Consider the following 13,135-nt stretch of genomic DNA (forward strand, 5'->3'; position numbering starts at 1 on the left):
ATTCAATACATTTTGTCCATCTTATCCTATACATTCCTTTCGTTCTGTACATCTAATTTTGAACAATTCATTCATTCCCCAAAAATCTCATACATATTTTTCATCCCATCCTGTAATATTTCTTCCAACCCACAAAAATCCCATACATTCCATCCCATTATATACGTTCCACTAAATTCCCATACATATTAGTCATCCAATCATATATATTTCATCCAATTCTCATCCAAACTATAAGCGTTATTTGTCTACGTACAGCTAAGAGATAAGGTTCAGAAGTTTCTCCAAACTCTGCAACTTTCTCATATAAGTTTCCTCTGGCTGGGACAAACTCCCATTAAGGCAGAGTTCAGAAAATTGTCTAACCTTGTTCAATAATTTTCTAGTTTTAAAAATCAACATTTTTCACCCTTTGTTCTCGGCAAAATGAATAAATATGAGTTTTCCGACCATTTTGAGGAAAACAAAGATTAAGATAAATCCTGGAGAAGTGAAAACACAACATTTCTTCCTCATAGAATATATCAAGAGTGTACAGCAGTAAATATATTTAGCGGATTTTTTCTACACATTTTTTCTTTTCTTTAAATTTGTTATCTAAATAAAGATCTCTGATGCGGGTGGGATTTTTTTTTTTAATAATGTTATGATTATTTTGCCCTGTTTGCGGGGGGTTCTGCGAGACGCCGGTACACTCAAGCTTTTTTATCCCGGTGAAGGAAACTCAGAGAGAACGCTTTATTTGTGTAAATAAATATGTAAATAAAATCTATATTTTGTATAAAGAATTGATATTTAGACCTATTGAATTGTTTAGCATAAACAGTATACACATTAAAAAGTAAACAGCCTAACAAAGATGCATAAAATACAAGGGCGCGTAAGATTTGTAACTATGGTATAGTATAGTTTGTATCATACATTATTATAAAATAATATTACTTTTTATAAAATAATAAAGAAGCATTATTGAGCATATGAATTTTATGAAACGATTAAATACAATTTTGAAAAGGCGCAATATATTAATTAATTATTATATTGGCTTAAAGGTTGACTTTCGGAAAAATATCGTTAGATATTGGTATAATTTCTTCAATTCTTCATGATGGAATATATAAATTTGATTTTCAATTGATGTACAGGGTTATCCACAAAGAATGAGACTGCAGAGACGACAAAACAGAATTTAGTTCATATAGTCTATTTCTTATAAGTGATGGTTTTTCTACATTTTACATTTTATTTAAGACATCTAAATGGTTTCCTACAACTGTAAATTGGTTTATTTCTCTGGCAAATCAATCAGAAGGTTTTATGTATAAAGGATAAATCTACGTTAAACCCTCATATTGTAATATTTTAAGGGCTTCAGGTCGTCTTTAAAGTCTTATTATTTGTGGGTAACCCTGTATCTATAAACAATATGTTAACAAAACCATAATTATAAATCTTTAAATGCAGAAGTAATTGCAAATGGGATTCAGTTGAACTACGAGACGTACAAGTTGAATCGCTTCTCTTCAACGTGAACCAGCGTGCGTAGTTTAACTACTTTTCTCAATTTAAAAAATTTGATCCCAGACATGTCAAATCGATCGCATCCCATTTAGAAAAGAGAGAAATTCCCCATAACCTATTGATTTATACAAATAGTTCTACATTAGGTGTTTCAACTTTTTTCAACTTTTTCAACTTTCTCTTCCCTCTCCTTATCTTCTTACTAATTAATCTAGTGAAACCGTTTCTCTTAATTTTGTTCTTCTTTTTAAACTCTAATTTTCTAAACTGTTTAATATAAATAAAGAAAAAACTAACATACACATACAAGACTTTGTACTTTATTGTATTAGGATAAAATTTTATATATACATATTTTCAAGGAGTATTCTAGATTACAAGGGAGAGATTTCCTCTTCTTGATTTCAGATTTTAGAAATTTAATCTTCCACAGCAATGTAACTCCAGGGGCAGCTTAGTACAGGGGTATCAGTGGGGCGGGGAGTGATCAATTTGTTAAATGCGTTTTCAAGAATTTAGCCATTCCAAAGGCTCTGATCTTCTCCTTGCCAAAGATGGGCTCCATCTTCTTGTCTGGGGTGAAGAACTGCTTGTTCTCGGGGTCCTGCAGCTTCTTCTCCTTTATGTAGGCCCACAGCTTCTTCACAACCTCAGGCCTGCTCAGTTTCTCCCCTTTCTTGGCCCCTAGGAGGTCAGCAAGGTCATCGCTAAGGCTGAGAGGTTTGGTGAGTCCGCTTCCCTTGGGCATAATGAATACTGTATATAGTAGCGGTGTATATAGTAGAGTGGTATATAGCAGTGCCTAGTACCCTTCTATATACTAGCGGGGGTTTCTCTCCCAGGATAGAACTGTGTCTCGCAGAGATTCCTGCACTATATAGAGAACCGGCCCTCTCTTGCTTCAGCCAACAGTAAGACATAAATTCGCGATATTTTATTAGAAAATCTAGGAATTTATTATATATTTTGTATAGAAAAGTGTTCCCAATAGAACGGGGGAAAGGTTCTATTTAATGAAAAATTATTGGTTTCATCGTCACAATAATAGATATTCTAGGTTTTAGTTTATTAAATAACAGATAGATGGGAAGAAAGGAAGAGAACCCTTGAAGATTTAAAATATCTGGCGCCAACTTTAAACTTGAAAATTCGCAGTTTTGTGGTTAAAAAGTTTATTTATTTTTAGCATTTTAATTACTGTTATTAATTTTATTATTTTATTATTTTATTACCAGCCATATATCCAGCCATATATCCAGCCATATATCCAGCCATATATCCAGCCATATATCCAGCCATATATCCAGCCATATATCCAGTCATATTTTCAGCCATATATCCAACCATATATCCAGCCATATATCCAGCCATACATCCAGCCATATATCCAGCCATATATCCAGCCATATATCCAGCCAGTAACTAAGATTATTATATCCATTTTTTTGTGGCAACTCACATGACCCCAAAAAAGTTTTGAATGGTCGAGTTAAAGGAAAATACATCAATTATTCCAGTTAAACTTAGAAAATCCACGAAATTATGGGTTTTATTATTTTAAACTGTTCGGAATAGTACTAGACTAATCAGCAATGAAAGCTACAGGGTGTCCCCATAAACAGGGGAATTAAGAGACAAATTCGAAGTTGTCTTTTTCAAAGCGTTGTGTTACCTGATGTCAATGGTCAAAATAAAGTTACGTCTGCTAGAGTATATTTTATGTAAACGGTAAAAGACTATTTTGTTATTGTGCAAAACGTTGTATGATGTTTGTAACATTTCTGCAAGATAAAAAGTGAAGAGGAACACAAATTTCTTTTATTTTTAAGAACCCCACAAAAACAAAAACAAAAAAATTCTGAACTCTAGCAGACAAATTATAGCTTTCATAGTAGGTATCACTATATGCTAAATAAAAAAATCATTTACAAAGACGACATTACACCCTGTAAGATATTACCAAAATAGAGGACAAGAAGCGCTTTGTAAACCTAGTAAAGAGAAGTTTTTTACTACATTGGAACATATGGTCATTTTTTATGGTCAGTGACTAAATTTGCATATATAAAGGAATGGAGTTTTTGCCACAAACTCAAGTTATCTAAACCTGTATCTAAGTAACTTAATAGTTTAACCTTTGATATTTCAAACTTATATTATTTTATTTAACATAATTCATAGTTTGAAATATCAAACGTATACGACATTGGGTTCAAAAGATATAAGGATTAGAAAATCAGAGATTGTGACAAAGACTCAATTCCTTTGACGCATTAATAACCTTGAAACTGACGCATTAATAACCTTAAAACTGACGCATTAATAACCTTGAAACTTTGTATTTTCGATTTTATCCTAAATATTATATTCAGGGGCGTACGAGAGCTTTAGTACTTAGTAGTTAGGGGGTACTTTATTTTTTTGTGTGGACCCCGTTGAAAATTTATTGCCCCCCAAAAAAATCCTTTTTTGGCAAAATTACTGATTAGTTTTTTATTTATATCAAAGAACCGTGTATCGTATATCTTTCATACTTAGTCTTTGCTTGGTCTAGATCTTTGATATTTCAAACTATGAATTCTATGAACTATGAAAAAGCCTAAGTTTAAAATAAGGTTAACACCATCAGGTTTCAAAGAAATAGGGATCAGAAAATTTGCGTTTGTGGCAAAAACTACCTTTCTTGAAAAATCTTTCCCCCTTTCAAAAAATTATTTTCCCTCATCAGTAATAAGATATGTTTAAGCGGTGAGAAGCAGAACAATTTATTTGCTGAATATATGAATTGTAATAAAAGGATAAAAACATACCTTTTGATATCAAGTTTTTTTTTCTTACCAATGCAGTCCAACAAAATTAATATTTTTCTACAGAATTACTAACAATATTTTTTTTGCAAAGTTTTTTTTTGTTTGCGCAGACCGCCATAAAAATTTCAGGGTTTTACATGCTGAATTTTTGTTTAAAAGATATTAGAAAAGGTAGGTTGTGTTGCCTTTTAACATCTTATTTTTAACTTTTTCCCCATATCATATAAAATCATTTTATAATTGAGACCCCCCTAAGGAGGGGGGGGCACGTGCCCCTCCCCTATTACGCTCCTGTGGTTACCTATTGTATCTTTTTATCATTATTTTAGTCTTAAATAAACAAGAAACTACCCCCACTAATTCCTAAAGTTTTTTTCTTTTCAAAACGAAAAACAGGTTTCTATTTTAAAACGAAAACCGGTTTTGCGTTAAAACAAAAAAACGATATTTTTTGCTTTCTGTTTTCAACTGAAAAACGGATTTTTTCTATTCCGTTTAATAACTGTCACTTTTTATATTTGAAATATTTCTAAGACAAACATTCATTAAATGTTTGTAAAGGAATTGTTGTCAACCATTAACTATAAGACCCCCCGCCCATCCATGTAATGTCGTCTTTAAACCTGCAAAACCTAGAGCTTCCTAAACCTACAAAACCTAGAGTTTCCTAAACCTACAAAACCTAGAGTTTCCTAAACCAAACCAAACAATTTTAGCCCCGCTTCTCTTTGTTCTCCGACAACGGAGTCTAAACACGTTTATTAATTGTGAACCCATTTCAAAAGTTAAGCAAAGAATATTTCATATAAAGAATTAGTGACTTTCGTTAACATTTAATTGTCATTCTTTTCAGAAGTTTTAATGTATAAAAAAACGTCTTAGGACTCCCCGACAGTTTTAACCCACAGATACTTAAATAGATCATAAGAATCTTTTCATTATAAAATTCGTAAACCATTGTAATAATTATTTATCATTATACATTTCATTTTTTTTAGGAAATAAAGAGTTTTCTGCATTATCGATTTTGATTTGAAGGTTATTCCGTTGTCTATCTGTTCATCGTCAGAATCTTGTTCCTATCCGACAACAATTGTGTTTTTGCCACACACAAAAATAAGCGCTTTTGATTGCTACTAATCTTACTTCTATCTGTTGCGTCTATAAGGAGAAAATTGTTAAAGACGACTCACACTGAAGAACGTAGCGTTCATACAAATTCGGAAAGGTGCAACTCGGATCGTAAAATGATCAATTTAATTCAAAATTAATCATTCAGATATTACAAACATTAATTATAGATTATTTTTCGACGCATTCGTAAGAAGTTCATATTTCATAAAATTTTTGATTTTGTTTTTTAAGTAATATATTGCTAGCGCTTGGTTTTCAAACATTCCTAGAAAATATGAAAATGTCGTTTATCAAAAATCCTCGAAACAAGAATAAAAGTTTTCAAAAGTAACTCTCAGATCATAAAAAATAAAGAAATATTATGAAATATCAACTATAGGAATGTGTCGAAAAATTATCAATGATTAATGGTTGTAATATCTGAATGATTTGTTTGGAATTAATTTGATTATTTTACGATCAGAGTTAAATGTTGCAACTTTCCAAATTTGTATGGATGCTATGGTCTTCGATATGAGTTGTTTTTATCAATTTTCTCCTTATAGACGCAACAGATATAGAAGTAAGATTAGTAGCGATCAAAAGCGCTTATTTTTCGCCGCAAGCCTATACCCTCTTTCATTTTTCGCGAACACTCTTAAGTGGCAGCAACTAATATGTCAAATTTCCTCCTTGGCATATTACTAAACATATGTCCTAACAACGAAAGCAACATGGTAACTTTGTCGCGCGCAGAGGTCATTGAGAAATATATTTTTGAGAAAATATACTTTTTTACACAAAATGGCATTTCTTTACACGTCGAATCCAGACTCTACAAGTTTACAAAGACCTTCAGAAATGGCAGTCATGCCCAAGGAAGATATGTGCACTCGCCGCTTTTAATTAAAAGAAATAGAGAGATAAGTATATATTAGGTTAGCTTAGGTTCAGACACTTTCTGGACTCTCTGAACCAAGCCCTGCATGTTGACCAGCTACTAGGGGTCCGAGAGCAGTTGCTAGAACAGGCTCTCTCTCTGTCTTGTAATTCAACGCGGTAAGTGCACATAACTTCCTTGGGGTTTTCTGCCTTCAGAGACGACAGTTATTTCACAGGCATGTGCTATGCTAAATGAACTATGGTTGTGTGCACTACTTATTTTGTTAACTTAAACTTCACATTTTTTTCTAGTATAGTATTTAAAACTAAACATTGATCACAAATGAACATCTTAGCTAACTGTGAAGAAAGAGAATTCTAAAAATGATACTTCTTCAAATCGGAATGTTTTTTTAATTAATCTCAAAACACCTTGCTGAGTTTTTTAAAGAACTGAATTTCCCTTCTGTAATATAAAATAATATTTGTTGACAACTTGATTTATACTAAAATTAAAAAAAATTTAAACTTAAATACAAAACAGTTAAATTTTTAAAAGATTTTTTTAAACAAGAGTCCTTATTTTGGATTGTGTTTTGGTTTCTTCATTTTGAACCAAGAAATCCACAAGAAATATTTCAAATGTGGTTAAGTTATTTTTGAATTTCTAGTGAGTGATAAAATTGTCATTGTTTATGCATAGTTTTATTCATAACTTTTTTAATATACTTTTTCTTCTTATTATTTTTCTTCCTCTTCCTCTTCTTCTTTTTCTTCATCATTTTCTTCTTGATCTTCTTCTTCATCATATTCTTCTTCTTCTTCTTCTTCTTCTTCTTCTTCTTCTTCTTCTTCTTCATCTTCCTCTTCTTCCTGATCCTCATCTGAATCTTCCTCATTGAAAGTAGCACGAAGAAGATCTTTGAACTCCAATATTTTCTCTGCTTGTTCTATTCCTGACAACATCGCACCATGCATGTACGACCAATATTTCTCATGTGTATGTTCCCCGGCCAAAAGGAGGCGTGGCACTTTTTTTGATGGTAAAGGGCGGGATAGTGCACGATAGTCTTTTGCTGTAGAGTTGATTGATGGATAGCTCCAGGTTCCAAGACTGAAGGGATCAGTAAGCCAGGTATGTCTGATAACCCTGGATATTTGAGTAATATTAGGATTTCCTGAAAATTGTTGCATAAGCTTGAACACTACTCTAGCAATTTCTGATTCCTCCAGCTTATCTGCTACAAGAGCAGCTTCCCCAACCACCCAGATCATAAGTTTATCCGGGTTTCCTTCTACTTCATCCACAAAACTGATGGTTTTAAACCAATCCTGGGGCATGATAGCAGCTTCCTGCTCTTCCTTGGTCCAAAGAAATATCATCTGTCCTTCTCCTTCTCTCCAGAAAGGATTGTCAAACTGCAGAAAGATCTTGCTGGCTCGTCCTGGTCGCATGTTCTTAATTGCCTTCTTCTTCTTGGCATCTAAAGTAGGAGAGAATAGCTCTGGATTACTCTGCAAAACTCCTAAGGGAATAGTAACTATAACATGATCAGCGGTGTAAACATTGGAGCTGGATCTAAGAGTCACGCCATTTTTAGTCCAAGCTACTTCTTCAACTACAGTGTTTAGTTGATAAGGTTCTTCATCTAGATCCTCTTTAAGAGCATTTACAATAGTTTTTAACCCTCCAGGAACAATTACATCGCCACCAGGAAACTCTTCATACTCAGCCACCAGTTTTAAACTAGTGATATTGATGATGTCACCAATATCATTGGTTATCTCGAATTCAAACCCCTCTAAGATATTAATCATCTCTTGTTTATTGTCTATGTCTAGTTTGTCCACTTCTGAATATACTTTAGACAAGTAGTATTCTCCAAGAGATTGATTTATATGTTCAGGATCATCATAATCAGTGAGCTTATTAATAGTTTCAAAGACGTCTTGAGCTAAATTTAATTTTTCTCTGTTTATCTTCATTCCAGTGGAAGTAAAACCATATCCTGGCAGATAGTCATCTTCCCAAGTGTCTCCATATGTCCTGATTTTATCTCCCAAAAGGCCATGGGACTTGGCGTACTGGAAAAGGGGATTCCGACGTTTACCCTGAAACTCAGTGATATTATTGTTATTACAATTAAGGTTATTTTAAAAATGGTCTAGAATTGAATTTTGGATTTTTATGTTTCCTCCTCAAGAGTTTCTCCTTATATAATGCATTGAAATGTTCATCAGAAAAGTTCAGTTTGTGAGATTTTTACGATTAAGAAATAACTGTTTTTCAAGTTGAATTATTTTTCTTGAGCTTCCAATCACTAACCTGAATCCACTGAGCACCAAACTCAATAACATTATCATCACCTCCAGTAAACATTCTTCCTCCAAGTCTATCTCTAGCTTCGAGCACTAGAACCTGAATAAAAGAAAAGGTGTACAAGGAAAGGAGACAATTTTATTTTAGATTATACAAACAATATATTGAATAGGTAAATAAAGATAAAATTTCAGATAGTGAATCATAATCAGTATTATGAGAAATGGGAAGTTGAAAACTATTTAACAAGATGTAGCATTTAATTATGTGACACCATACTTAACAATATCTCATTGGTTAATAGTCCAAACTTTTAACCAATAAGAGATCTGTAAAATGTCTGATGTCTGATGCCAGGAAAACTTAAAGTTAAATCCTAAAAATCGAATAAATAAACTTTAGCCTATTCAAATTAGTTCCGCCCATCACGTCCTAGTCCTAATATTGACATATAGGTTCAGTCCACCTAATTTAGTAGCATAAAACATACTGGGTCCACCAGATACTGGGTACAAGCATACACTAGATATATGAATCCTTGTACCGATATATATCAAGCAATGTTGGGCTCATGGGTGTTCATGTGGCGCATTTTCTAGTTTTGACTCGGCTATTACCTTAAGTCCAGCTTTCTCCAGCCTGCCAGCAGCTGCAAGACCAGATATCCCTCCTCCAACAATAAGAACATCAGCATCCTTTCCTCCCTTAACATTTCTACCAGAGGTTATTGATAGAACATCAAATAGTATAAAAATGCAAAGAATAATCATTTTGAGAACCATTCTGTGGGGTCAGTTCCAACCGACTGATTCCAGTTTTAACCGCTGAAGTTTTTATTTATATATATATATACATAATGGTATAAAAAATATTTCATAAAAAATAAAAAACATTTTGAATATATGAATTGTCAAATTATATTTAAATTTAAATTTAAATGAATTTCTTTTCAGAAAACAATAAATTGTTTAATTTTTTTAAACATCTATATAAGCCAAGTCCAGATTTGGCTGGATTGATAAGCAAACATTCATCTCCATGCTAGGGATGGAAATAATCTTAATGAAAATAGTTAATATTTTTGGGATATAAGAAAACTTAATATTTCCCTGTAATAGATTTTTTTTTATGAATTTTGAAAGGAACTGCTGACTTAATCTTATGTAACCCTTAGTTATAAACGTTACACATCTGATTCACAAAAGAAACCTGTATTCCTTTCAAAAATAATGAAGTTACCACCTGAAAAGATGTAAATTTTCAAAAATATCTGAATGATCTCTGCGACTAAAATTAATTCACGAGTAGCTTTACATGAAGAGAACTGAAATTGAAACTTATAGAATTTTATGTAGAAAAAAATGAACAACTCCATCATTTTGGATCAGGTCAAACATAAAATAGAATAAATTGTAAAAAACTTTTTAATGGAGAGTGAAATTACGTAGATATTCCCTTCAAGCTGTTTAAATAAAATTTGCAAATTGGTTTTTAAAGTTTTTAAATTTTTGACCTTTTTTTTAACCGTGTCCATTCCTATGCAGGAACACAGCCTTTTATTCGACAGAAAACAACTGTTTTGAATGTTTGTTTACTTCAAAAACCTTACTTTTACTTGATTTTGGAAATCCATACTCGTTGTCTGTAGTAGACTTTGACATCTACTATTAGCAAAGGGTGTGAACCCATTCTTGTTGACAGTAAAAAGGGTTGCGGCCCTAGTCCTGAATATATTTGCAAGCCTGTTGCATGCTTTCTCTCAGAGAGAGGAGGTGTTGACACCTCAACTGCTTTCTACTAACAGTGAATATGTTATAGAACTGAAACTATCCAAATATCTAAACAATGGCGGATATTTCAAAACAAACAACAATAAATCTACTGCTAGTTCAGTATGTCCAGAAATATTACAAGATCTAAACACTACCTTTGATATTTCACACTATGAATCCTGCCAGATGAAGAAGTAAAAGCTTGAAATATCAAAGGTTTACGCAATAAAAATTTCCGTTTGCAGCTTTTTTGGTTTAAATGAATATTTGTTGACTTTAAAAGTCACTATAATAAAATAAAGAGATCTAAAATGGATATTTCTAACTTTTATTTAAAAAACGAGTGTTTTGAAATATTTGCATTTAAGGCGGAGTTAAAATTGGTTAATTTAGAAATTAACAAAGGAATTAATGATGGATATTTGATGGTACTTCATGGGAGTGTTGTAGAGCTTCATGATGGTGGAGCAGATCAACAGGAACTGGGGCAACAGGGCTTAACAATGGAACTAAGGCAATCCATGTGTGTACTTCATGGCGGAAATGGATCTTGTGTACACACGCATCTTGAGAAAAGGCTACGGCATTTGAGTCGGAAAAATCGTCTTCCTTATATTTCGAATTTGTTTTAACAATATTATAGCTTCTTAATCATCAAAAAGCAAAATTCTTAATTATTTTTTTGTCGATTTTTTTGGTGACCCTGTGTTCCTCTGCCTGACAAAACAAATTGAATTACAAGGTCGGACTTTAAGTCCTTGTTCTCTGTCCGCCATTTTATTTTGTCAAAATTTTGTGCATTTTTTTAGATTTGTTTAGAGGGATTTATTACCTGTCTATTCAACATACTTTCAAGATTTTGTTGATAAAAATCAATTTAACTCCTTGAAGGGGATGCAGTAGTAGCAGTAGACGTCATTTCAACTGATTTCTATTTATAAATTGTTTCATTTCCAATTAACAAAGGAACATAAAAGATCTGATCAAGAATATAATATATTTAGCTCGCCTGTTTCAAACTTTAATACGCAGCTAAACAGATTAGGCCCAATTTTTTTGTGGTAACTCTCATAACTCCAGGGAAAGTTTATGTATGGTCAAAATTGAAAAATTTTGCATTGAAAATGTCGACTGCTACGATATTTGAAAAATTATCCAATTTAAACAATAAAAAACGCCGAAAACGTTTGTATAATAGAATTTAATAAAAAAATAAAGACTTGAATAGAAACATTTTAAACCAAAACTATTACTAGAAACAGGGCTTTAAACTAATTGTTATTTGGAAAGTATTTTTCATGATCTGAGAGTTACTATTGAAAACATTTATTCCTGTTTCGAGGATTTTTCCAGGAATGTTCGAAAATCCAGCGCCAGCGAAAATTATTTTAAAAAAACAAAATCAAAAATATTATGAAATATTAACTATACGAATGCGTCGAAAAATAATCGATGACTAATGTTTGTAATATCTGAATGATTTGTTTGGAATTAAATTGATTTGTTTTCTATCCTCGAGTTGAATGTTGCATCTTTCCGAATTTGTATGAACGCTGCGTTCTTCGGTGTGAGTCGTTTTTAACATTTTTCTCCTTATAGACGCAACAGATTATAGAAGTAAGATTAGTAGCGATCAAAAGCGCTTATTTTTCGCCGTAAACCTATACTCCCTTTAATTTTTCGTGAACACTCCCTTTAAACTCTTAGCCTTTGTTATACTTAAAGTATATAAAACGGTTAGACATTGGCTTATTTCATAATTCGCTTCTCTTAAATAAAAAGTTAAATACAAATTGAATGGGTGAGAACATTGAACTATAACCAGGAAATTAATGTTTTTCGTCTTTCTAGTTAATTCACAGTAATATTACAAAATAAAAAGATAAAAATTGTTGGCAATTCTGAAAGTGAACATCTCTAGTTTGGCAGAAATTTTGCACACAGTTTATAATATTTTACATACATATTTTGGCTATATTGAATTCTTTGATTTAGGTCAAAAAGAATTTTAACCATTCTAATAAGGCACTGTATAAAGCGACTTCAACATGTACTTCACACATTCACGTTTTATATAGTGATATGTTTTGCTCAAGTAATCTGCAGTTTTTGAAATCAAAATAATGCGTTTTTAACCAATCAGATGATTGTGCAGCAGATTCCCGCCCCCCTGAATTCTAGAGAATAACAAGAATTTATGTAACACGGGCAGCCGTAGTACATTTGAATTTCCGAGCCGGGTCAACCTTTCCGGTCCCAGTTTGTACTGTATCGCCCAGACCATGGGTAAATAAAGCAGACACTCAAGGACTAGCCGGTGCAACAAGGTTGACGCGGTCAGACTTTAGGTTGAATTTACTTTTACTAAAGGGTCATGAGGCATGCATGTTAAGAATATTTTTGAAAGATAAAAAATTGTCATTAAAGTTTTCCAGATTTCGATAGTCAGCAAGAAAAATACAAATGTCTTCATAGTTAATGATCAGACAAAAGGTTTATATTTCATTTGAACTATATATTTATGTTCATTTTAACAATTTTTAACAATTTTGAATAAAATAGTGTATATATTTAAGGTTAGGTTAGGTTAAGCTCATTTCTGGGCCGAGCGCTGCGGCTAGGACAGGCTAGGGGGCCGAGCGCTGCGGCCACATGTTTGGGTCAACCAACGAAAAATACCCATCCGACCTACGAAAATTGCCCATCCGACCTACGAA

The 13,135-nt window shown here is 32.6% G+C and overlaps 2 protein-coding genes across 2 annotated transcripts; both read right to left on the reverse strand.

Annotated features, from left to right (window-relative positions):
• Positions 1 to 1,825: 1,825 nt before the first annotated feature.
• Positions 1,826 to 2,320, reverse strand: LOC111697965 (upstream activation factor subunit spp27). Its single transcript, XM_023468155.1, has one exon. It carries the CDS (start codon positions 2,267 to 2,269, stop codon positions 2,009 to 2,011), a length of 261 nt encoding a protein of 86 aa, XP_023323923.1. The 5' UTR covers positions 2,270 to 2,320; the 3' UTR covers positions 1,826 to 2,008.
• Positions 2,321 to 6,827: 4,507 nt separating this feature from the next.
• LOC111697959 (spermine oxidase) lies at positions 6,828 to 9,454 on the reverse strand. Its single transcript, XM_023468141.1, has 4 exons — positions 9,264 to 9,454; positions 8,653 to 8,745; positions 7,121 to 8,438; positions 6,828 to 6,832 (listed from the first exon to the last, which is right to left on the reverse strand). The coding sequence occupies exons 1-4, from the start codon at positions 9,426 to 9,428 to the stop codon at positions 6,828 to 6,830; spliced, it is 1,581 nt and encodes a 526-aa protein (XP_023323909.1). The 5' UTR covers positions 9,429 to 9,454.
• Positions 9,455 to 13,135: the final 3,681 nt, after the last annotated feature.

Source organism: Eurytemora carolleeae, unplaced genomic scaffold (assembly GCF_000591075.1).
Source record: "Eurytemora carolleeae unplaced genomic scaffold, Eaff_2.0 scaffold111, whole genome shotgun sequence".
Classification (NCBI taxonomy): domain Eukaryota; kingdom Metazoa; phylum Arthropoda; class Copepoda; order Calanoida; family Temoridae; genus Eurytemora; species Eurytemora carolleeae.

Coding starts and splice junctions, on each gene's coding strand:
- LOC111697965 (XM_023468155.1), bottom strand. CDS start 2,269: ATGCCCAAGGGAAGCGGACTCACCAAACCTCTCAGCCTTAGCGATGAC.
- LOC111697959 (XM_023468141.1), bottom strand. CDS start 9,428: ATGGTTCTCAAAATGATTATTCTTTGCATTTTTATACTATTTGATGTT. Junction 8,746..9,263: donor TGGAGAAAGCTGGACTTAAG/GTAATAGCCGAG, acceptor TCTTTTATTCAG/GTTCTAGTGCTCGAAGCTAG. Junction 8,439..8,652: donor TTGGTGCTCAGTGGATTCAG/GTTAGTGATTGG, acceptor ACTGAGTTTCAG/GGTAAACGTCGGAATCCCCT.